Here is a 26,252-nt window from a genome sequence, read left to right as displayed (position 1 = left end):
GCATTGTTGTACTGGTTCCTAATTTCTGCATAGCTAGGTTTTATTGTCTACTTAAAACATATATGCAATTTCTGTTGCTGCTATGTTCGGTTCCCATATTTCTATGTTTCTATTTGCTATCTTATGCTATATTTACTCATATATGTATATAGATATATTTTGTTTTGAATCAAGAAAGTGATGATAGGGCGCGCAACGCGCGCATTACGTTCTAGTCCTATGAATTTGTGGCCGGAAACACTGACGCTCCCGATAGGTTTTTGGAATGTCACTTTCGGTGCCTAGTATATATATCGAAGCAAAGTAAAGAGTGAACTTCGGTTAGTTCATCTGTCCACATTCGCAGTTTTTTTTTGGTCAAAACTTGGGTAGAGAATGAGAAATGTAGCAGTTAAACTAGGAAAAGCTCGCATACAATACAAGATGAAAAGCAGAACAAGAATATGAGCACCGACTTGTTTGATGAACGGCATCATGAGGCCAGCCGGTGCACCATCGCAGTAGATGTAAAATCGACCAGCAAATCCACATTATATTTCTGGAGTGTTGTTATGATCCCGTCAAGATCATCGATTGCTCCCTTCACGGTTGTTCCTGCGAGGCAATGCAAAGCACCGACAGGCTATTATATTATAGAGAATATTTATTCTACACGCACTTGTAACTATTTCCATATATATATATATATATATATATATATATATATATCATAACGTAAAACGTATCTGATCTAACGAAGAGCATGCACATGAAGTATGATGTGATCATACTAGAACATCTATGGTGGTATGTACATTAGATATGTGACCATATATACATATACTAATTTTTATATACTAGTACTAAGGTATAACTATAACATATTTAAAAAATAGGGTGCTTTTGAAATTTTTTATATGGTATTTTTTTAAGTATCTTAGAATTAGTATATGAACATACTCAAAACAATAAATAAATATGTGATCATACGCATAATAGTATATTAAAGGTGAAAATAGATATACGTGAGTTTAGATAAAACTCGTCCAATGTCCAGTGCTTAGATTGACGGTGGCAGGGCTCCCAGGCCGTGCAGGTTGCCTTCCGTCCCGCAGCTGGTGCCGCAGCCCCAGTACTGGTCCTTGCTGCGGTCCCAGAGGCGAGCGACTCTCGATGAAGGGAACTGCTCCTGCAGCGCGCTCAAGTCCAGATTAAGATTATTATTCAGTTAGCTGCACGTCTCGTCAGCTGCATGCGGCTCGATCGCCGTGGTTGGCAGTCCTGTCGTGGAGGTGTTGCCTGAAGCCGGCAAGGAGGCGGGCCACGTCGGCCTGCCGCTCCGCCGCAGCAATGGCGTCTTTCTTCTCTCCTCCCGCCGCCATCGCTCCACCTGCGATCGCAGCAGCGTTGCTCCCAACCATCGACGGATCGATCGGTGGTCGAGCCGATGGGCCGGGAGAGCGAGGAGATACCAGAGTATGTATGTATAGGCGGTAGCAGGTTAGCAAGGATCGGAGGATGAATTATTGATCGAAGAAACAAGCTAAGGGAATTCAAAAATACTCGTGAGGATGGAGAGAGACGTGAAGGCAGCTGATAGCTCGCCTTGGCTATTTATTATGTAAAGTGGATTAATTAACCTAGTTGTACTTAAGCTTAAGCTAGGAACGAACTACATCCATCTCACGACCATATCTACCTATATAATATACACGCACGCACGCACACCAGGTTCGTGCCCGTTGCTACGGGCAAAACAAATAATATATTTCATCATATCATGTCAAAGGATCTAAGTCAAACAATGTTTAAAGAAAAAATATATTACAAAAAATGTGTTTTGTACTTGTTTTAGATCATTTAAAATGCAATAGTTAATGGTCCGTGCGTTGCAATGGGCAAAAAAAATTGCACGAGATATTAGTTCATCCAAACAAATGGCATGCAAGATCAACACTTGTACAAGATTTTGGTAGAGATGTCTACGAGCCAAAATAAGATTTTTGAGCACCTTTTGGAGCAAACAATGATTGTCAGCATGCCTTGAATTGATTGGGCAGTAACTTGTTCAAGAGCTATGGTATGCTTTTCTTTGGATGTTCAAGTAAAATATAAGTTGAGGCTCAAACCATTTGCCACTGAATTCAGACACGAGCTAGCAGTACAGCACTCTGTATGTAAAATCTGTAATCAATACAAGCAAGCTCATGGACATAGAGCCTATTCAGAAATGATTGCTCCATTACGTCCAATTCGTTCACACCAAAGCAGCAGATGCTTTGAGAAAGTTCAGTAACAGCTGCAGTTAAGTTCAGTTCCTTGTCAGAAATTAAGCCAGTAACCTGAAACTGAACTGTATATATAATCAAAGGTTAGAGTTATATATGAATATGGTTATATTTAAAACTATCCGCACAAACGCACGATCAGTTTGGTAGATAGTACAAAAATTAACTGAACTTTACATGTAGAGAAAAATCATAGTCAGCCCCCAAAATTTACAAAATGTATAGCAGACCCTCTTACTTTTCATTCCTCACTATGCCAACTCTTGTTATTTTCTGCACATAGGCAAACCAACTTGTTTCAGTTCTGGCACATACTGTTATCCGACAGAACATGTACCAGCTAAAACTTCTTGTGCGATGATGAAGTATCTTAGACTGCAACAACTTGGTCCAGTGTTAGATGACAACAAATCAGTCAGCTACTCTCCACATTGAACAATTTTAGCCACATAACTTATAGCAACAACTTTGGTCCAGTGTTTATTGTTATATAGTTCATATTCGGTCCTTGTATGGTTAATAAACCTAAAGGTTTCAGTAACCAAAGGTGAAGAACAAAACAGCGGTTTATGAGATTAATCTGGATGCTTGTCTGATTGCTGATTTGATGCAATAGGATGCTTTGGCAAAGCTACAAGTTCGAGCCAAAGATCCTGAGCTTGAAGTTGCCATTATGTAAAAGTAAAGTAAAAACCAAGCAAAACAAAAATTTTGGATGTGATTTGTAAAATTCGCACCAACATGATAGAACAATCTGCCATTTTCTGCAAAAGTTGAAGTCATAGGAGAGCAAAAAATAATAATCAACCTGCACATGGCATGGATATAATCTAGCCTCTAATATAGGAAATCTTGCGATAGTATCATTGGGGGCGCAAAAGCCTACAAATGCCATAATCGGTATCTGCTACAGACGGCGCATCCCTTCATGCTTTGTTCCATTGTCTTTCCAATAATCACCAAGGACTTTTTCCCTCCTAACACCAATGAACAAATACACACTTGAAAAATCTGAAATCACATTATTTATCCATGTGCATATCACTCCTCAACATGTTGCCTCTTTCTAACAGTAGAAATAGAGAAGCGAGGAATCAGGAAACCATTTTGGTGATAAATAATCATTTATCAGTCTGCAGTCGGGTCCTAACGTCCATAGGCAACCTCAATGATGATTACAAAATCATTTCCTATCCATAATTTCTAGGAAGCCTTTAATGGAACCACAGGGACTTTAACCAAAACCTTACTTATTTGAATGGTCGCTAAGAGTCGTTCCATTGTTAAACTATGAGCATTAGTTCAGGGTATTTACACTTGATTGTTCATATATAACAGAGCAAATAAAGGATACAAATACAACCACAACCAGGAATTGGCCCAAAATATAATTGAGGAAGTTCGTATGCGCACAAAGAGCTAAAATTAGATTCCAACAGAAATAAAAAAAAATCAACCTATGTAAACTGAGTTGACATATAACTTCAGTAACTGAGCTGTGATGCCCTTTCCCCATCCTAGCATTCCTATAGTTTTGGGTGCAGCCGTTTTTTTCAGAGCAATTGTACATTAAAATATTTTTTCAGAAAAAATAGAGTGTTCTTTCTTAAGCAAATGGATTATAATAGAGTAGATGCAGAGCTCGATGATGCACTGGGCGAACCGTGACAAGAGGGAATATTCTAATTGAGTACTGAATTATTTAAGTCCTTCAGGTCCAGTCTATGCATCACCTCTGAAGATGAAGCTGAGACTGCGCGAGGGTGTTGAACGTGTATATATATATGTACTGATGCATGTGGTCTGTAACGTTCTCCTCTTTGTTTGCTATAGATCCTAGAATGTAGCTAAGACCGAGTCTAGTCATTTGGGCTTCTCAGCACTGTATGCATGTGTATATAACACTAACAGATCATCAATACAAACCGTTCTACACATATTTTATCTTGTGTTCAAACTACATAAAAGTAAGACAACGAGACAAGCTCTAGAATCTCCATATCGAATTATCAATAATCGTGATTCGACAGCAAAGCAAATTGCACAGTAATTGATGAAAGGGGTATCTAAATGAACGGATCGTTACCATGGGAAACATAGTATCAAGATGCAAATTAAAACAACATTTCACATTATAGGATTTTGTACTTACGTTGAGTAGGATAAGCAGACCAAGATGCAAAATGAATATAGTGCTTCAGGTTATAGTTTTTTTTCCTCTCTCTGAAGGAACCATTTATGGGATAATGGCCTGCCCTTTCCAGCTATCCAAGGATGGGATTGAGATGCAATTCACAATAAATCACATCATTGAGCAGGATGCCGCTTATTCACCCGAATAGACGTTTCATATTTCACCTTCTCTGTTCCATATAGTTTCAGGGATTTGCTACGCTAAAATGGACCTAAAATGCTGCAATTATTCAGAAACAATTCTACTTAATATTTATATGGGGCCTCGATGGGAGTCATCTAATGTGACTGAGAAAATTCCCTCTACAAAATCAAGGACAGTTCCTTCTATGGTTCTATTTGTTTTTGCTACATAAAGGTAGCTATGTGAGATCAGGATGAAAGGAAGAACAACATCGGAAGGCATATTCAAGTTGCCCAAATAACTGACCCCGGAGGTCAAAGAGGAATACTAAGAACCATCCATGATTGGATAGAAAACTTTACCTTATTGTCTAATTGTAAATTGTAACGGCACATCTGAAAAGTAGTATTGGCCTCCATATAGATTGATAACATACATAGATTCCTATGGTTCACCACATTGCATGACGCCAATGGCCCTATCCACATAGATTTCTGAAAAATATGTTACTGAACCTCGTAGCATTATCACCATGCTCATGTCGCCAATGGCCCTATCCAGCGTGACCTCTTGGATTGATGAGCGGTTCCAGTTTCACTTGTCAAATTGAAGATCCACACATAAGATTGGAGAAATAACTAAGAGGACACACTAGCATATTATACAGGAAATTGATAAGATCAATGGAGAAAAGAATGCATTCTACCTGGAGTTTCTTGGCATTGACGAGCTGCTCCCTCTGCACAGCGAAGACCTTAGTAGAGCAGATGCTAATTTTGAAGAGTGTGGGCGTGAGATGGCCACTATCTGCTATGACAAACCTGATGCCGCAAAATAAAGAGGTAAACATTTCTGAGTTAGTATGATATACATCAAGCATGGTATGAAACCATGACTAAATCAGCTAGGAAATGGTAACAGATATACCAAAAAGGTATATACCTGCAGTGCTTCTTTAAATTTGTGATTAATCTAATCCCTTCGAGCTCAACTGAATAGTTCGTAGCACTAAGGGATCAGGGAAAAATTAAGCAGGAGCTAGTAGGATGTAAGTTGGAACTACACGCTGGTTTAGCAAAAATAAATATAGTTATAAGTTGCAGTAAACAATCTAGCAGTATAGAGGTTCACCTAGGAAGTACAGGTACCAATCTAGCAATATAATTATCGTATCCATGTTCCCAATAGATGAACTTTTGACATTGCAATTTGATTAATATCTCTCATTTGCAACATTTGGCATGGATCAGATGTAAAAGAAAGAAAAGGTAATTGGTAGGTCGAGATTTCACTAAATTCAGTGTTATATCTAAAGACTAATCTTCATATCTGATCCAGAAAAGCACATAGCAATCAATTGGATCAGCAATGGAGCAATGTCAGAATAGCCATAGCAAGGCGTATAATTCATACTAACAGTAATCTTGTCTTCTCCAAACAAATTACACCAAATTTTTAGTTAACAGAAACAAGTGACAAGAAGCATTCACGAATTGGGTTGTCAAAAAACAAACTCTGACTCCAAAGCAAACTACATATACTAAACTTTCAGTTAACACAAATGTCTGACAAGAAGCAATTATAAACTGGCTTGAACAACCATGTGTACCATTAACTATTGGAGAGTAAAATATGCATGTAGGATGGCAAGACACTCGTAGAGCATGCAAATAAGAAATAATCTAGCACCTGACGAGGCTGCACCAGTAGAGAATCTGCCCTGAGCCGGCAAGCTCTAAAACCATGTTGTGATCCGTTTTTCTCGCAGGGATGTGGGAGGGCGACGGCTTGCAGAGGGGTGCATCCTTTGGCTGGTTGAGAGCGACGTGCAGAGTGACGGTAGGGTAGAACTGCCAGGGTGATTCAAAGGGTTTGTATGCGTCGAACGGTGAGCGGTAAATCTGACGGCAATACGCCCGCGGTAGGACGAGGCATGAGCTCGGAGGGCGACGCACCACGGAAAAAATCGTTCCACTTACGGGCTTTTTTATAGTAGAGATAGAGATTAAGAAAATCGTCGGCCGTACCCCTTCGCTCGCACGCAGGTGCCCCGGCGGCTGTGCCCTCTTCATCCCTACGCTACTAGGAGGAACGGCTGCCGGTGGTGGATTCCAGCGCCGCTCGACGCCCATGGCGGAGCTCGCGTGGGGAAACCGCGCTCCTCGTCCCGTCCGGTTATGACGCTCCCCCCCCCTCCCCCCTGACTCCGTCCGCCTCGCCTCGTCCATATCCATGTGGGGCCCGCTCCGCTTCGGGCCGCGAGCTAGCGGCTCTCGCCAGCCAGCCGTAGCGACACTCGATGCTCTCTCCTCAGTTCTCTTTCCTACGTGGCTCTCTTGCCCTGGGCAACCTGAGACATGCTTCTTCAGCGTTTGTTTCTTCCTGTCTGGATCGCACGCCAGGTGTTGGCATGCCGGCCATCCCTTTCTTCTTCTTCTTCTTCTTCCTCGCGGGTCAGGTGGTCAACTGGGAAAGAATTCAAACCTCGGACGGACATGGCGTTGCCACCACACATTAATTAGCCCATGAAGCTCGCGCGTCCTCATGCCTCCTATATTATATATGTGTCCCAACAATCCACCACGATCACCACCACCGTGCCTCCTCAATCAACCACGCATCAACAAGAAGAAAGAAGAAGAAGATAGCAGCCGCAGCAGCGATGGCCCAGAGCACGAGGATGGTGGCCCTGGTCCTGGCCGTTCTGGTGGTGGCGGCGGCGTCCCTGCCCGCGGCCACCGCGTACGGCTGCTACGACGACTGCTACGAGCGGTGCGCCAACGACAAGGACGACCCCGCCTGCACCAAGATGTGCAACCAGGCGTGCGGCCCCGTGGACCAGGCCGCGGCCAAGCAAGGTGCCGCCGGGGGCGCGCCCAAGGCTTGATGATATGCTCCATCAGAAACCAAGATGAATATAATGATTTGATTCATCGCCCACCCACCACCAACGACGACCTAGTTCTCTAGTTTGCCATCTCTAGTTCAATTTCCTCCATGCATGCATGCACCATCTTGCCTATTCCTTCTTTCTCGATCGCCTTGCTTTTCTATTTCATTCTTTGTGTGTGTTCCCATCCATGGATCAATCGTCGTTTATTGTAACGTGATACTCCTGCAATTTAATTTAATTTGTAAGTGAAATATCCTCTATTATTCAAGATTTTTTTTTGAAAAAAACAGCATTTTTACTACTCCGGTTGCGGCCTATATATCTCAAACTGTTACAACCTCGACATCTCCAACTCCTAGATCTAATCGATCACGACGGTGCCGGCGGCGGCGGGAACGGCACCTCCACGTGGCCTTCCAGCATCAGGATGACGCTCCTCATGGCCGGCCTTGTCTGCGGCTCCGCCTGCGCGCACCACACCGCCACCTTGACCGCCCTCTCCACCTCCGCCGCGTCCACGGCCTCGTCGGTGCCCATCACCCGCGCCACCTCCCCCTTCACCAGCCACTCGTGCGCCAGCTCCATGAGCGTGCGCTCCTCGCCGGCCTCCTCCAGCTCCATGCTCCGCCGGCACGTCACCGTCTCCAGCAGCACCACGCCGTAGCTGTAGACGTCGGCCTTCACCGTCACCGGCCCGGCGGCGCGGTACCACTCGGGGGCCAGGTACCCGCGCGTGCCGCGCACCCCCGTGAAGGTCCGCGTCTGGTCCGGCAGCAGCAGCTTGGCGAGCCCGAAGTCGGCGATCTTGGCCGTCCCCGACGCGTCCATCAGGATGTTCTGCGGTTTCACGTCGCAGTGGATCACGCGCCGCTCCAGCTCGTCGTGGAGGTAGTGCAGCCCGCGCGCGACGTCCAGGGCGATGCCCACGCGCTCCCCCCACGACGGGCAGCCGCCGCCTCCGCCCTTGCTGAACAGCCGCTCTGCCAGGGACCCGTTGCTCATGTACTCGTACACCAGCAGCCGGTTGGCGCCCTCGTGGCAGAACCCCAGCAGCCGGACCAGATTCCGGTGGTTCGTCCGCCCGATGGCGCGCACCTCCCGCTGGAACTCGCGCTCCCCCTCCTCCACCACCTTCTCCAGCCGCTTCACGGCCACCGCCGCGTTGTGCAGCGTGCCCCGGAACACCGTGCCGAACGCGCCGCGCCCCAGCGGATCCCGGAAGCTGCACGTCGCGTGCTCGAGCTCCTGGTAGCTGTACGACCGCAAGGGCGCCTCCTCGTCGTCCGCTTCTGCCAGGCGCCGGTGCGCGGCCCTCCGGCTCGCCCGGACCAGCCGCGCCGCCGCCACGAGCGCGGCCAGCGACACGCACGTCAGGAGCCCGATGCAGACCAGAGCGACGGTGGCCGCGCGCCCGACGCGACGGCCGCCCCTGCCGCCGAGCGCGGGGCTCGCCGTCCCCGCGGCGTTTTTGACGAAGAGCGTGTACCCGCCGCCCGCGCGGCCGTACCGGAGCGGGAGCTGCTGCTTGGTGCACGTCCCGTCGTCGCCGTTGAGCAGCACGGCGGCGCAGAGGCAGTCGGACATGCAGGCGGCCTGGCAGTCGGCCGCGCTCGTGGCCGCGCCCACCACGGCGTACGGCGTGTCCGCCCACGTCATGTTCTGCACCGCCGCCATGGTCATGGTCAAAACCGCCGCAGCTGCGCAGTCGCCTGCGCTCGACGTCTCGGTGCACCCGAGCGCGGCGTTGGTGGCGTCGATGAAGCCGAACCCCGGCGGGCACGTGCAGCTGGGCTGCGCGTCGCGGCCGAGGACGCAGTAGCTGTTGAGCCCGCAGGCGCCCTTGACGTGGCACCGGTCGCTCGGGCCGATCCACTGGACGTCGGTGCTCCACGCGCCGGTGGACGCGACGGCGTGGCGGTAAAGGCGCAGGACGCCGTCGGGATCGAGCGTGACCCGGTACAAGACCTGCTGCTCACCGGCTGATTTCGGGGCTCCCGGCTTGGTGAGGTTCTTGGTGTAGTTGCTGCTGTTACCGGTGAGGTAGAGCACGCCGGCGGCGTCGAGGCGCAGCGTGAGGGGAAAGCCGATCTGGAACGTGTTGCTGGCCCAGTAGGCGGCGGCCGCGACGTTCTCCGTCTGCACGGGGTACATGACGATGTTGCCGTCGTTGGCCTGGTTGGTGAGGCGGTACTTCCCGGCGGCCCTGTTGGTGGCGGAGACGGCGGAGAAGAGCTGCGCGCCGGGCGCGAGGTCCTGGCCGGGGAGCAGGGTGTCCGTGGGCGCCGCGAAGGTGGACCAGACGACGGTCCCGTCGGCGCCGTAGAGCACGAAGCTGCCGTCGTCGCGCGTGGCCGCGGCGACGGCCGGCTGGGGTGGCACGGCGAGGCTCCTGTCCTGGCCGTCGTCGGTGCCGGTCCAGATGAGGCGGCCGTCGTAGGTGATCCAGAGCGCGCCGCCCGTGGCGGGCGTGTGGTTGCGGGCGGCCGTCCACGTGACGGTGACGTCGGGCGCGGTGGCGAGCCAGACGCCGACGGCGAGGCCCCCGTCCGTGGCGTAGAAGCCGAAGGCGAAGCGGGCGGACGGGGAGGGCCAGGCGGCGCCGGCGGCGGCCTGCAGGGAGGAGCCCGAGGTGATGTTTGCGGTGTGCGCGCCTGACAGGGGCAGAGAGGAAACAAGCGCGGCGAGTGTTATTAGTGGGAGCAGCAGCAGATGCTGGATGGGTTTAGGAGCCATGGCGGCCCGGCCAAGAAGCTAAGTAATACTAAGCTCGGAGCAACCAAACCATGGATATCAAATCTGGTGGTGGTGGTGATGTAGATGATCGAGTGGCCGTTTGACTAGCTGGTTTGGTAGTAGATGATCCTTGTTGACGGACGGAGATTATATTTGTGCTTCTGCTGTTAGTCCAAGAGTTTTCTTCGCAATTAAGTCCAAGCTGGATCGTTCACGCAATTGAATGGAATTCATTTGTTCAGCTTTCGTTTCTATTGGTCATAATTTTTCAATCGCAGGAACAATTCATTTATCCAGGCAGGATTGCGATTTGCATCCAAGTTGAGATGGAATGGAATTGACTTGACCCGGCTTCGGCTAGCTAGTAGGTAGTTTGTCGATGAGATGTGAACCCTACCTGCTAGTACAACAGTAGAATGAAATCAGCAAGCTCTACGACTAGTAGGAACGAGGCTGCAGCTTGTCCACGGTGCGTGGCAGTGCTTCTGCATCTCCATCTAGCAGCTTGGACTTCTTTTTATTGTTTAGTAATGCTTTCTGCGTCACCGATTTCTCTTTTCCAGCTTACGCACGACGTTTGGTTCCACGGGACATGTCACCTCAAATCAAATCAAATCTAACTAGAAATACTAAATATAAATTAATTATAAAACTAACTGCAGCTTATTTATTTATGAGATGAATCTATTAAGGTCAGTTAATTCATGATCAGCACATATTTATCACATGGGCTAATCACATCTAATAGATTCGTCTCACGAATAAATCTAGGGATTATAAAATTAACTTTATCATTAATCTATATTTAATACTTCTAATTAGTATCGAATATCCAATATAACATGGCTTAAAAATAAATCATAACACCTCGTATGGAACCAAATAGCTCCTAGTAGAGTATTAAACTGACTGGCAATAAGCCAAGAGTTAAATGGGCTGGGCCTCCATCTATTATCGCGTCGAAACAAAAAAGAAAAGAAAAGGCCGCATTACCCCAGCCCAGTCCCACAATGCAGCCCCATATTCACTCCAAAACGTTTGCGCTAGCATTGGTCGGCCTTTTCTTGCATCCCATCCCGGAACGACCTCCTGTCACAGGGAATATTTCCTTATTATATTGGAACAATCGTTAGTTCCCGGTTCATAATAAAATTGTTCCTCCAAGAAAAAACATCCAAACTTATTTAAGCCTGATCTTATTTCAAAGATTTTATCATAAGATTTTTATTTCTATATTTGTTATGTAGAGTTCTCCTCGTCTTGGGCCGCGTGTCCGACGCACTCGACCTTTTAGATCACAAATGCATGCATGCTACAACATGACAAATACAATTGTTGGCGCGTTATGCCCATGCATGCATGATGATCTACTACTTAACTAATTATTATTAGCTAGCCTTAGCCTTGTGCAATGGATCTTAGCCACACTGGGCCTAAGCCATATGGATGGCCATCTATATATCACCATTCCAACCACATGTGACCCAAGAATAGGTAGCGGATAGTAGGATCCCATATCCACGTTCCTACATAAGAAAAATAGTACCGGCTAAACTATAAAATAAATCTAGAGAAATACGGACACCCAAGCTGAGTCGAGGATACAAATCTAAATGGACATATTCCACCTCAACAAATCTTACCGGCTAATCAGTTAACTATTTCAAAAAGAAAAAATCTAACTAGCTAGTTCATTATGTACACGGACATACCATGCATGTGTATATGTGTTGTGTCACAGTGTAACAAGCCACCAACAAAAGAGTTGTCTACTTACGTAATCTGTTGAACCAATCAACACGAGGAAGAGAAGGCAACTTTCAGTAGTCATCTTAATTTGACCTATCACATTGTTCGTTGTGACGATATCTTGTTGAAAATCAATAAACACATAAGAATTTATCACATACTAATTTTTTCATTCCTTATGTATGAATTGAGCATCCGAAAGCATGCAAACTATTCTCCCATGACCCATGTAATTGAATTGTAAACTACATGAACAAATATTTAGGGATGCACATGCTGACTGGACCTGCAGCTGCCCTACCCTGGCCTGCCAAGTCAAGGGAAGCGTACGTGTTAAATCGAATAGTCCTACTCCTACTCGATCTCGATCTACAGTACGTACGTGTCACGAGCGAGCACCAAACATGGTCGTCGGCTGCTTGCTAGCTAGAGTACTACTTAAAAGTGAGCTGAGGTGCACAAGTTGCCACCACTTAGCAAAGCATCCATCATGCTTTGCTCAGACTGAAACATTAACAGAAATATCTTCACGTCGGCTCTGGCAGGCAGGTCCACCAGCATGCAGCTGTGGTAACCACTGCTAATGGATACCAATAACCTACAAGCTTAGACACAGGGATTACACATTTACACTACACGCAACAGGCATGGCAATAAAAAAAGATTTTTTTTTTTTGACGATTCTGATATGTAAGCACTGGCTGCTTTATCATCTAGTGAAGGTATATAGTGCCGGTTAGAGGGTTAGCATTCCGGTTTAAAAAAAAGGTCGATTTCTTGTTGCGGGTAGTGCGCCGTTACATAGATTGCGATTACAATTGATATTTTCCGGTTAGAATATAATTACTTATTCAACACTCTAGGTGTTAAATAGAGAATATATATACTATTCGAAATGATCACTTCATTGTGATAGTCAGTATAGGTGCTCTACAGCGATTGTACAACTATATATGTTTATGTTTCGGGAGAGAAACCAAATAAGTTTCCTTGGCATGTGATGTTTATTTTAAGGAGGCGAGGACTGTCTGTCTATTTTCTTGATCAATCGATGAGTTATTTCGTAGTATTTGATTGAGGGAATCCTGATGGTATTGAGAAAATCTGGAGTATTTTTTCAATAATAAAGAACTAAAATCTGAAGCAATTACGACGTCGTTGAAGAGGATGTACAGTAGGTTTTTGGGTTTTCCCCTACTAATCACGGTCGCAGGAAAACTATGAGAAGAAAAAGGAGAAGAGCAGACAAGGTACGGTAGCGAGGACCGAGCAGCCTCCCCTCCCTGCCCTGGTGCCGTGCCGCAAGACTCGCGAGAGCAGCGAGCAGCAGGCAGCAGCCGAGCCCCCTCGAGCCTCGCCTCCGCCCCCCTCCCGGCTCCCACTCCACCACCGCCACCGCTTCAGATTTCAGAGGCGACAGGCAAAAGGAGAGAGAGACGAGGCCACCGCTCGCCGCCTCTCCCCCTTCAGAAGACGGCTGCCGCGGAGCGGAGATCCGCCCGGAGTTCCCACTGCTTCCTCCTCCTCTTCCCGGTAAGAAAGCCCTAGCTTTGCTCGTGGATGCATGACCGGGTCTGGCCCCGCGGGATCTTCCCTTTCCTCCTCTGCTGCGCGACCAGTCAATCCCGAATCTTACTTGCTCAGCATGGTGGCTGCTCCAATCCGTCCACCTCGCTGCGGATTCGATTGCTATGCGGAGGGCCCCTTTAGTCACGCCGCACTCTGATCCCCACAATGCCTGTTGCTTCAAACCAGCACTATATACCTTCACTAGATGATAAAGCAGCCAGTGCTTGGACAGATACCTACAATCCATCGCTCCGCAGAACTATACATATCAGAATCGTCACAAAAAAAAATCTTTTTTTATTGCAATGCCTGTTGCGTGTAGTGTAAATGTGTAATCCCTGTGTCTAAGCTTGTAGCCTGCGTTTGGTGCTATCAACCACTAGACCCCTGCTCTCTTGACACACCAGTTTACCCATATTCCTGAGCGTTTTTTTTTTGATCCATACGTAGAGTGCTCGCATTTCATTCCTGTAACCGTTTTCAGAATCGCAGCACCCAAAACATCTCCATATCCCCTAGTTCCCTGTAATTTAATTCCATTTCGATTTGACTTACTGTACCAATTGATGTGCTGTGGTGGATTTCACTTCATTTCTGTTACATGTGCGCAGGTTATACAATATTCAATCAGAGTTGTTGGTACTCTCACTTGGTCCATATGTGTTGCCACTGTTCTTAAAACTCCATAGTTACTTGGAGATCAGATGCGACAAACATGCACACCAAAGGGGCTTCTTCAGATGCCATCAGAGTTAGCACGTCTAGTGCCCCTAGCACATCAAGCCATGGTTCTGCACAAGATGACTATGATTCCTCAGGCGACGTCTACGTGTGGGGTGAAGTTATTTGCGACAACACTGTAAGAGTTGGTTCCGACAGAGTAATCAGGTCAACTGGGAAGACTGATGTTCTTCTGCCGAAGCCCTTGGAGTCCAAGTTAGTTCTTGACGTGTATCATGTGGATTGTGGAGTCAAGCACGCTGCTCTGGTCACTAAAAATGGGGAAGTGTTTACATGGGGCGAAGAATCTGGAGGACGTCTTGGCCATGGATCAGGGGAAGACTCTCTTCACCCTTGTTTGGTTGAGTCATTAGCAATTTGCAATGTGGACATTGTTGCCTGTGGGGAATTCCACACTTGTGCTGTCACAGCAGCTGGGGAACTGTACACCTGGGGTGATGGAACACATAATATTGGACTTCTAGGCAATGGTACTGATGTAAGCCACTGGATTCCAAAAAGAATTTCAGGAGCACTTGATGGTCTTCAAGTTGCTTATGTTTCTTGTGGGACCTGGCATACAGCCTTGATTACATCTAGAGGCCAGCTATTTACCTTCGGTGATGGTACATTTGGAGTCTTAGGACATGGAAACCGCGAGAGTATTTCGTGTCCAAGGGAGGTAGATTCTTTATCGGGGTTAAAAACAATTGCTGTTGCATGTGGTGTATGGCACACTGCGGCTGTTGTAGAAGTTATAGTGACCCAATCCAGTTCAAGTATATCTTCTGGAAAGCTCTTCACATGGGGAGATGGCGACAAACATCGGCTTGGTCATGGTGACAAGGAACCAAGGCTTAAGCCTACGTGTGTGGCTTCACTTATTGATTATGATTTCTACAGGATAGCATGTGGTCATAGTCTTACTGTAGGCCTGACAACATCTGGACAAGTTCTGAGCATGGGTAATACTGTTTATGGCCAACTCGGGAATCCCCGCTCAGATGGTAAACTTCCATGCTTAGTTGAGGATATTATGAGTGAACATGTTGTCCAAGTTGCCTGTGGTTCCTACCATGTTGCAGTATTAACAAATAAGAGTGAAGTTTTTACATGGGGTAAAGGGGCCAATGGAAGATTGGGCCATGGAGATATAGAGGATAGGAAAATACCTACACTCGTTGAGGCATTGAGAGACAGGGCTGTTAGGCACATAGCTTGCGGTTCAAACTTCACTGCAGCTATATGCCAGCATAAGTGGGTCTCAGGAGCTGAGCAGTCACAATGCGCCTCATGTCGGCAACCGTTTGGATTCACCCGAAAGAGGCACAATTGCCATAACTGTGGACTTGTCCATTGTAATGCGTGCACCTCGCGTAAGGCTCTGAGAGCAGCACTGGCTCCTAATCCTGCGAAACCTTACCGTGTTTGCGATTCCTGTTTCATGAAATTGAACAGTGCGGCATATTCCAGTACAATTAATCAAAATAAGAGGAAAGAGGCTGTGCCTCGCCACTCTGGCGAAAGCAACCCTGATACTAAATTGGCAAAAGCAATTGTACCCAGCAATTTGGATATGATTAGAAGTTTGGATAGCAAGGCAGCAAAACAAGGGAAGAAAACTGATGCACTGTCATTTCTTCGGACTCCTCAAATGACTTCACTTCTTCAGCTAAGAGATATCGCTTTATCTGGTGGAATTGATCTGAACAAATCAGTTCCAAGAGCAGTCCGCACATCAGCGGTTCGATCTTTGAACTCGTCTAGGGCTGTTTCCCCCTTCTCTCGCAAGCCTAGTCCACCACGTTCAACCACACCAGTCCCAACAACCCATGGCCTTTCTATCGCTAAAACTGCTGCTGATAGTCTCGCAAAGACTAATGAGATGTTAAATCAAGAGGTTGAAAGACTCCGTGCACAGGTATCGAGTTTGATTTATATGCAAGTATATAGGTCTGTGTTGTTACGTGGACAAACAATTAAATTTGTGCACCTCTTTAGGTTGATAATCTGAGGCACCGCTGTGAGCTTCAAGAACTTGAGTTGCAGAAATCAGCAAAGAAAGTACAAGAGGCCATGACACTGGTTTCAGAGGAATCTGCAAAGTCTAAAGCTGCTAAGGAAGTCATAAAGTCCCTAACAGCACAGGTAATATTGATTGTCTTAGTACTTTTGTGCCTTCCTAGCTATACTGTCGCTGTCCTGTCGTATTCATTGCAAATTAATATAATTAGCTATTAAGATTTCCAGGGATATTTAATTTTTTGCCATCCTTACGGAACGCCAGCATTCAAATGCCAGTTTTAGAATCGCCCCTACGTTTTTGCCATAGGAGAGAGAGTATTTCTTACATTTGTGCCAATTTTGCATACGTGGCATGACAGGTTGGATGTCCAGCGTGTCCAGATGATATGAAATGACCCTTTTGCCCCCAACCAATCTACTCCCTGCTACCTCCATTTCCTATGACACCTGGGGTCCACCCGTCATCCCTAACCTCCCTCCGTCCCAGCTCGATCTCTCATCTGAGCTCTCATCCATCCCCCCGAGCTCTCATATGTAGGAGCTCCCACCAGAGACCCTACGCAGCCCGGCGCCACTCCGCCACTGGTCGGACTTCTCTGAATCGAGGCAAGGGAGAGGAGTGCGTACCTTCTGTTGGCGCCGCCGCATCCCGGCACCCCCGCGCCCGATTCGCGGCCACCGTTGCTCCGACCCGTGGCCACAGCATGTTGCTCCACTTGCCTAAGCCCTGCTCCGCCCGCCCGAGCCGTAGGAGATGCACCACCGCGTCCCCAACGTCGGGCTCTGCTCCGGTCGAGCCACAGCCCAACTGAGCGGCCGGGTCCCCAGCGGGAGCCTGTCAGGCTTGCTGCCTCAATCCCGCCAGGCCCTGCACCTGCATCGGTCCCCTAGCTCCTGCACATGCGCCCGTTCTCTGGCCCCTGCACCTTCGCTTGTGTGCTTCTTGGCTCTGATGGGAGAGAACAGAGCGGAGAAAGAGGGGGATGCGGGAGAGAAAGAAATAATAAAAAGAAGAGAAACAAAGAGCAACGATTGAGAGAGGGACTCCTCGAACGGGTCTGCTGCTTGGCCGCGGAGCTCCTGCGCACGGTGATGACCAGCGGGGTGGCCTCCTGTGCACGCAAAGCAGATGGGAACGGGAGGTTAGGGATGACAAGTGGGACCCATGTGCCATAGGAAGAGAATGTTGCAAGGGCAAGAGGGTCATTTTGCATGGCCTGTACATCCTGGCTGTCTGACCTGTCATGCCATGTATGCAAAATTGGCACAAATGTAAGAAATACTCTCTCTCCTATGGCAAAAATGTAGGAGCAATTCTAAAACTGGCATTTGAATGCTGGCCTTCCATAAGGATGGCAAAAAATTAAATATCCCAGATTTCCAAGAATTTTCTTCATGCAAATGGTATTCTGGTGCTGGTTTGATTCTGTCAACTATCTTAGTACCAGAAGGCATATATTTCCTATTGCAACAACAACGATGGCTTTATGTCATCAAATTACGCATTCAAAAAAAAATGTAGTACTTATATGTATATCTGATCCAAGAGAAATAAAATATTGATATGAGCTTATTTTGTCCTAGTAAAGTGCCAACTTTCTCTGGTTGTTTGACTGAGATTGCTTTCTCTGGTGATTGTTGCATGTATTTTCTGCTGTGGCTTGTTTAGCTCAAGGATATGGCTGAGAGACTACCACCAGATCAGGGAGCCTATGATGGTAGTGAAGCAAAACAAGCACATGTTCCTAATGGCATTGAGATGTATGCTTCTATCTACACTAGCATGAATGGTATTCATCAGCCACGAAATGAGTCTGTCAGCGCTGTCAGCACACCTAGCCTGAACATGGGACGAGCATTGCACACAAATGGAATCTCAAGTCATCATAAACCACCTGGAAGTATTAGTGAAAATAGCGAAGTGAGTGCTCACAGCCTTAGGGTTTCAGGTCCTCCTGATGTTGAAAATTTGAATCGAAGAGGACATACCAGTAGTGATGAGATGCTGAGTGCAAGCAGTAGAGCAGATGATAGTAGCAGCAAGGATGCTACGTCCCTTTTAAATGGCGAGGATGGTTACAAATCTCGAAGCGCGGTATCAATTCCCAGCAACCAAGTTCAGGCTGAGTGGATTGAGCAGTATGAACCAGGTGTATACATAACACTGACAACTCTTCGTGATGGGACCCGAGATCTAAAGCGCGTACGCTTCAGGTAAATTAATAGTTTCTGTCTTGTTTCTTAGGTGCTGTCATGGTTATTTTATTTTGTTTGTTTCATTTATAATTAGACACGTTACTAGTTGACTAGAATAGTAAAAATTGGATTTTGCAAATCACTTCATGATCTTGACATTCCAGAGTAGCTGGAATGTAGCAGACACGTTTGCTGGCAAAGAACCATATGGGCATACTGTAGAATATGAGATAGAGGTATCATTCTATGAGCATATGTCTCAAACTCTGTGCAATGAAATTTAAATAACCAATTGATTCAGCAGTATCAAATGGCAGAAATTTTTATAGTGGATCTTATCATGAGCCATGAAACGGCTCCCTGTTTCTGCTAAACATCTGTTTGCACTTAGCAGCGTGTATTTGCCATTTCCTCTCATCTTAAGTTTGTGTGTCCAGTCGAAGGCGGTTTGGGGAGCATCAAGCAGAGAGCTGGTGGAATGAGAACCGCGACAAGGTGTACGAGAAGTACAATGTAAGGAGCTCCGAGCGAGTGTCGTCGGCATCATCAATCCGGTCAGCTCGATGATGCAATACTGCCTGGCAGTTGGAGGGAAACATGAAGCGGAAGCGCCAAAGCCATAGTGCGAATGTGGCGAGGCCTTGAGAAATTCTTTTTTGCCCATTTAATGTCGATAATTCTTGTTACTATTGTTTCGAAATTGATCGAGTCATATTATCCGTCCAAGGGCTGGTTAGCTAGCCCGGTTCCGATGTAGTAATGTACATAGAGCCGTGGAGCGGAACGCCGAAGCAGGTAGTAGGGTGGGACAGCCCTCGACCCTTTTGGCCTGGAATTGTTGTAGCCAATGCAGGTGTAAAGAAGTTGGATTTTTTTCTTTTCTTTTTGAATTATCATTCATGTGTACATACTGAGTACTACTACTTGGCAATGCTAGCTCGTTTTCATCATCTCATGGAAGAAAGAAATTTGGTGCCCATTTGACGATGGAATGAATGAATGCTAAGGCCTACTGAAGAATTTCCTACGTGGCAGAAAGAAACCTGCGAGAATGGGTTTGAAGCCAGGCCACTACTCAGAGCTTGACAGGGCCCCACAAGCGGCTCCAAAACGGCTCTTGCTGGAGCCCTCCCAAACGGAACGGAATGTACGCATCCAGCTCCGGCGGTGAAGCCCCGGAATTTCCGCTCTCTGGAGCGATTTGGTGGCTCACAAAACGTGGCTCCGCGCAACTTCATGGGCTCCTCCATCTCGCCCCTCCCCCCTCCCATGTTGCGCCTCCTTGCGGCGGCTGGAGGGCGGCTGCGGGACGGGAGGTCGGGCAGCAGCGGGCCACAGTGGAGGAGGCGGCAGCGGCCGTCGGCGCTAGCTTGAGGCGTAGGTTCGAGGTGGAGGAGGCGGCCTGCTGCGGGCATTGAGGGGCCAGGGCAGGAGCCCGAGGCGCCGCGGAGCACGATCACAGGAGCGCGAGGCCGCGGTGGGCGAGGGGCAGAGATGCCGGCGGCGTAGGTGGAGGAACCGCGGCAGGAGGGAGAGGAGGAGGGAGGGGGAGGAGGTGCCGGCGGCGTGGGCAGAAGAGCTGCGGGCTGCGGCAGGAAGGAGAGAGGAGGGCGCATGGAGGAAGAATGGACAAAAGGAGAGATAATAGGAGGTGTAGAAAAAATAAGAAGGAAAGAAATAGGAAGAATTGAGAAAAAAATAAATAGATAAGGATAGTATGATTATTTGATATTTTTTATGTATATTAAATAATATAAAAAGCCGTTTTATCAAATATTTTTTCAAAACAACTTCAGCTCCACCAGAGAATTCAGCTCCACGAGAGAAGCCGCTCAGCAAGAGAGAAGCTGGAGTTGGAACCGTTTTTGGGAGGCAGATCCCTGCCAAACATGCCCTCAACGTTGTCGAGTGGAGGGAGAGGAGAGGCCGCGGGACCCGCAAGTCAGAGCCATCCAACCACCCGCCCTCTGATTATTTCAGGCAAATCCACTCGCGTCCAGCCACAAATCCTCGCCGCCGCCGCCCGGACCCAGCCGAGCCGACGAGATGCCGCCGCCGCCTTCCAGCTCCACCCCCAGCCTCGCGCTGCGCGCCATGACCCGGTCCCAGGCGGACCCCGACCTCCCGTCGCTCATCTCCGACCTCACCTCCCTGCTCCTCCACTCCCCCGCCGCATCTTCCGGCGCCGCCGCTCCCGTCTTCTCCTCCTCCTCCCTCTCCATCCCCATCCCCGCCCCCGCCGCGCCCAAGCCCAATCCCGCCCCCGCCGCAGCAGTCCCCACCCCTCTCGCGCGCGCCGCCATCGGGGCCTGCGCGGGCGCCGCCGCAGGGGCCTTCACCTACGCCGCGCTGCTCCCCATCGACGCCGTCAAGACCCGCCTCCAGGCCGCCGCCGCACCCTCCGCCACCGCCTGGCAGGTCTTCCTCGACATCCTCCGCACCGACGGGCCCCTCGGCCTCTACCGCGGCCTCTCCGCCGTCATCCTCGGCTCCGCCTCCTCCTCCGCCGTCTACTTCGGCACCTGCGAGCTCGCCAAGTCGCTGCTCCGCCCCCACCTCCCGCCCTTCCTCGTGCCCCCGCTCGCCGGCGCCAGCGGCAACATCTCCTCCTCCGCCATCATGGTCCCCAAGGAGCTCATCACGCAGCGCCTCCAGTCCGGCGCCGCAACAGGCCGCTCCTGGCAGGTGCTCCTCCACATCATCCAGACCGACGGCTTTTTCGGCCTCTACGCGGGATATGCCGCCACGCTCCTCCGCAACCTCCCCACCGGGGTGCTCAGCTACTCCTCCTTCGAGTACCTCAAGGCATTCACCCTCAAGAGTCGCGACAAGGAGAGCCTCACGCCAGGGGAGAGCGTGCTCTGCGGCGCTCTCGCGGGGGCCATATCCGCCGCGCTCACCACCCCGCTGGACGTCGTCAAGACGCGCCTCATGACCAGGGTGGGAACGGAGGGCAGCCGCACCGTGCTGGGGACGATGAGGGAGGTGGTCGCGGAGGAGGGGCTCATGGGCCTCTCCCGTGGCATTGGCCCCAGGGTGCTGCATAGCGCGTGCTTCGCGGCGCTAGGCTACTGTGCCTTTGAGACCGCAAGGCTTGCCATTCTGCAGTGGTACCTTGAAGGTTGCCAAAGGAAGGCTGCAGCACAGCCACAGATGGAGCCTGCTGCTGCTGCCACTTGAATTTGCCATCTCTTCCTTCATTCCTTGAGGGAAGGTAACTGTTGCTGGTCCTCAGACCTCAGTATGCTAGTCCTTGAGGAGTGTGAGGTTTTGTTTCAGTTGAGTAGATCAGGTGTGTATTGTATGCTATCTTGAGGCTGATGTACCTGTTAAAGTTTCTCGGCTACTGTTTAGCATCATCAAGAGTTCATTGTAGAGTTGAATGATTTCAGACCATAAGAGTTATATAATACCAGGAAATCAACCATTTGGTCATTCTATTGCTCCTACATGTCTTTTACTGTGAGCTGATATAGATATTAGACTGCGTTCATTCAGTGACAACACTTTGCTTCCAGATGATTTTACCAACTTCAAGTCTATAATAATTCACTTTGCTCCCAGATGATTTTACCAACTTCAAATCTATAATAATTTGACTGAACATGAGAATGCAATCTAATTGTTCATTCTAGTTATGATAAACTGACCATTTAATTGAATTTATTTTCTTTTGCAACTTGTTTTTGTATCATGGGACTGTCTGTGATCATGCCATATGATCTTGGGTATACTGGCTCAGGTGCATGAACTATGTTTCTCCATTTCTGTTAGTGCGGTCATAATGGAATAATTTGTGGTTATATGAGTAGGGAAGGGATCTTATAATCTGGTGTTTGTCATTAGCATCAGTTGTCAGACAACTGAAAACTTTCAAAAGTCTAGGCGTCTTGGTCTTTTTGTTTGCTACTGTTCAGAAATAAGATCACAGTTACATAAGTTTCAAGCACATAAAATTAGTGGACGTCAAGGCAACATTGTAGCCGAAATTGCTTATGGTCCTGGCCACTCCAGGCACTTGGAAAGTGGCACTACTGCAAGCAAGCAGTACTAAGGCAAATTAACATGCCATGACTCATCATTTGAAGTACTTCATGAGCGTCAATCCTGATGCAATTCTCTAGGCACTTGTAGGAGAAATCTGAATTTGATCCATCTGAGCATGCAATGTACAAGCACCTGCTGCTATGAAAACGTTTGATGCTTAGCAACCTGCAAGCAGGGAAACAGTTAATCAGAAAGATATTCCCTAGTTGTTAGATCTCATGCAAAGATGAGTTGCTTAGTGCTTTACCATAATGAAATTGCCCTGACCGGCCATCTTCTTCTCCTTATCCGGGTGGTACATTAGAACATTTTTGACGATGAACATCTCATCATCTCGAGAAAGCTTCACGCCATCCCTGCTAAGTGTTGAATGAGTGAGACTATCAATAAGGGATACAGACACAGAAGGACCCACCTGGTGTCTCAGGGAAACAAAAAGGGTACTATCTGTGGACTTTGCACTATTTGTTGACTGCTGCAGTTGCTAGGACCTTGTGAGTTCAAGCTAAATTATAATGGTCATCGTACCATTCAGCATACTTGAAGGTTCCTAGCTACTTTGCAAGCGTTTTTTCCCCCTTCAAGTTACATTAGGCAAGGAAATGTTCATAGCTTGATTCACGCATGATCCTCTTTACATTCTTGATGATTGTTTCAACGTGTGCATATGTCTGCTGCTCCACGCCTCCACTGGTGTGAAAACATAACTGATACCTCCTTGTCTAGCGCTGCTATTATTCTGGGCTCTCCAGTTCCTGATGCTACTGTCTCGCTCTATGGCGTGATCCTTCTGGTTTCCAAATGCCTTTACCGCACCTCGACCAAAGCCACTATTCTTCTTGTTCCATCCACCTTGCAATGCCATATTTCTATACTCCCACGGGGAGTCGAATCCAGAACATAAGGTGTAACCACTAGGCTACGGGTACTTTCGTGACCTTAATTTCCCTATTAGCTTTCACATCTGTTGGCGTGTCTAATCACATCTTCTATTTCCCCTTATATGTGTGCTTAACTTAATATATGTATACTTCCCAAAATATTAATAGATCTATACAACAATAGAATTTATCATCTAATAATAAAATTTCACTGTTGGAACAATCCAAAGTATACCACTGATTAATGCTTTCTGTTAAAATAATATGAAACAAATGACAGAACGATCTAAAAATATATATTACCGAACACAAAATATACCATGGGACGATGATTGATTTCTACAACGGGACTAATCAAAAGAATAATAAGAATTTACGGTCCAAATATTTTTTCTTTGATGATGACATGGGCCCTGGACAGATGAGGACACTAGGACAGGCGTACCTCGGCACCGGCGCTATATGAACCGACCGCAGCAGGATCACAATCCAACGGCAAATAAAACTGGGGCCCCCTCCCCTCCCCCTCGTCCCTTCTCCCCCGGCGAGCGACGGGTGCCGCGCCGCCCTTCGCCTGCTAAGGCCGGACGCCAGGCACAGGTATGTGCACCGACTTCCTCATCCCTTCCCTCCATCTTGTGTGACGTCAGGCACCTTTAAACGCCCACTTTTTTTATGCCCTTAATGCGCGGTTACATGTCCCGATCTAATTGGAAAGTTTTTGGGTACATCTCGTCTGCATTATCGGTTCGACTTCCTTCAACATGATTTCTAATTTGAAACAAGCACTACACGCGATATCTTTGTCCAGCTTCAAATTACACACAGAGTTCCATAGTGTTCCTTTTGGATTACACCGAGCCTGTTTCAGTGCATGTTAGCACCTATGACCTTCTTTCTCAGTATAGGCTCCATTTTTCAAAAAAAAATTCCGTTGCAAAATTTCCCTGCATGTTTGCATTGGATCTTGTGGATGGACAAGAGGAAATCATGAAATGAGAAAGTTGTGGCACATTTGTGTGGCCACAAGTACGGCCACATGATTGCTTCTATGGTGATTTTGCGTGTCTGCTCTAGACTTGACTATTTACAGGAATGATCCAACCTTATGCAGGCTCCTTTATTTCAGTTATGTCAGGTTTTGAGGTCACCCTTTTGTTCCTAGATACCGTCCATGTAGTTTTTGGCAAACGAGTTGCCAGTTTAATAACAACCTAAGGAATAGGCTAGCTTGTACATATTTTGACAGATCAGTTGTAGCAGTTAGCTGCCTTTTCAGTTGAGCTAAGGAATGATCTGACTCGGCCACCTTCTTTGGGCCACCAACCAAGGTTATCAAAACTGGTGTTTGGGGTTTAGGGTGGAGTTTGTACTATGCCAAGGGCCATCAACCTTGACATAAGACCTGTATTAGCATCCCTCTGATTGGTTTTTTTGTGAATGTTTTACAATATTGATTTACTGTTGCTCACTCAACATGTCGCCACTTTGTTTTTCCCCCAAAAAGGTCTACTTCAATTTTGGAAAAAGATGCGGAAAACTAAGAGGGGCGGTGATGTTCTCACAAGAAGATCACAGAAGAGTAGAAGAGCTCACAATGGTAAAGGGCAAACCGAGTCATTGGCGTCAGGTCTGCTGGTTCTCCCTCTTTTATTAGCATCTCTTTGATCGGTTGGTCTGTGATAGTTTTACAATGTTTACTGTTGATGACTCCACGTCTCCACATATCTTGGTGTCCTTGCTGGTTTGCAATGGCAGAAGTAATATAATCTGTGGCCACAGCTTGCACAAGGATATGTTTATTGTTGCCTAGTCTTGTAAATAATTAATACATGTGCTGTGCTTCGTCTCTTTGAATTATCCAGTGAGTGTAGTAGTGTAATAGCATGTACCGATGTACTTGGGTTGTGGTTAACTACGCTAGCTACTACATTGCACTGGTAATATGATCCATGATGGGGCTGATGCTTGTCGAACAGAGCACTTTTTTGAGGAATTTCATGCATTTGGATCCTTTGCAGAGCAAGTTGGTCGGTTGCTCTCAACTTGCTGCTATGCAATGCTTTTCCCCTGCCTGCTGCGGTTTTATCCCGGCCTGGAGGACACTTGCAACATGTTATCAGAATAAATACTGCTGTCTTGATAAGGCGATTATTGCACTTTTGCCATCGGTTCATTGGGTTAGCTTCTTCATTCTCCGGCTTCTAGGCAGGCAAATTGATTCATGTTATGTTGCTGGGTGTGAAGATGATCTGCAAGGCCAATACGGTTGGAATCTATCGCGTAGTATGCTCATTGCGTAGCGCCTTACATGCATGGTATCAATATATATGGGTTTGGCTTGCATTGTTCATAGATAGGCGCCATCTATCTCGCATGAGCTTGCCGTGATCGTGATGGCATCCCTTCTTTAATTTTCATGTAAGAAAACCTTCCAGAATCCATTTAATATGATCAGTGCAAAGGTTAAGACTGTCACGACAACATCTCCAAATTCTATGATTGGACTCATTCACTTGTGCCTGAAAACCTAGGAGTTTTTGCACTTCCACATTATTATTCAAAAAAAAAAAATGCAAGCGAAGACTGCCTTCTCAATTTGTTTACTACTATAGTGGAACAAACAGGGCCAATGATCAGACTCGTCCATGTGCCTGGAAACCTCGAGAGTTACTGCACTTCCACATATTCCAAAAATAAATGCCAATGAAGATTGTCTTCTTGGTATCTTGCCGGCGGCGAGGATGTCCGCGGCGGCGTGAGGAGGCGAGTTGAGGAGTGGACGACGGCCCGGGGGATTCGGCTTCTTGGGCTGGATATAGTGGGCTTGAAGGCCCATTTCCTGCTCAGAGTCC

The 26,252-nt window shown here is 47.6% G+C and overlaps 3 protein-coding genes and 1 pseudogene across 3 annotated transcripts; 3 read left to right on the top strand and 1 right to left on the bottom strand.

Moving 5' to 3' along the window:
* Positions 1 to 7,213: 7,213 nt before the first annotated feature.
* Positions 7,214 to 7,615, top strand: LOC112891639. The gene has a single exon (XM_025958546.1). It carries the CDS (start codon positions 7,247 to 7,249, stop codon positions 7,469 to 7,471), a length of 225 nt encoding a protein of 74 aa, XP_025814331.1. The 5' UTR covers positions 7,214 to 7,246; the 3' UTR covers positions 7,472 to 7,615.
* Positions 7,616 to 7,741: 126 nt separating this feature from the next.
* LOC112895571 lies at positions 7,742 to 10,210 on the bottom strand (annotated as a pseudogene).
* A 2,947-nt stretch (positions 10,211 to 13,157) lies between these two features.
* Positions 13,158 to 19,419, top strand: LOC112892946 (PH, RCC1 and FYVE domains-containing protein 1). Its single transcript, XM_025960059.1, has 5 exons — positions 13,158 to 13,492; positions 14,140 to 16,169; positions 16,250 to 16,396; positions 17,943 to 18,487; positions 18,907 to 19,419. Exons 2-5 carry the CDS (start codon positions 14,244 to 14,246, stop codon positions 19,034 to 19,036), a joined length of 2,748 nt encoding a protein of 915 aa, XP_025815844.1. The 5' UTR covers positions 13,158 to 13,492; positions 14,140 to 14,243; the 3' UTR covers positions 19,037 to 19,419.
* A 981-nt stretch (positions 19,420 to 20,400) lies between these two features.
* On the top strand, positions 20,401 to 21,909 carry LOC112892947 (protein MITOFERRINLIKE 1, chloroplastic). Its single transcript, XM_025960060.1, has one exon. The coding sequence runs from the start codon at positions 20,516 to 20,518 to the stop codon at positions 21,647 to 21,649; it is 1,134 nt and encodes a 377-aa protein (XP_025815845.1). The 5' UTR covers positions 20,401 to 20,515; the 3' UTR covers positions 21,650 to 21,909.
* The last annotated feature ends 4,343 nt before the right edge of the window (positions 21,910 to 26,252 follow it).

This window comes from Panicum hallii, chromosome 5 (assembly GCF_002211085.1).
Source record: "Panicum hallii strain FIL2 chromosome 5, PHallii_v3.1, whole genome shotgun sequence".
NCBI classification, from domain to species: domain Eukaryota; kingdom Viridiplantae; phylum Streptophyta; class Magnoliopsida; order Poales; family Poaceae; genus Panicum; species Panicum hallii.
The sequence above is the reverse complement of the archived record's forward strand: the minus strand, read 5'-3'. Positions and strand labels throughout refer to the sequence as shown.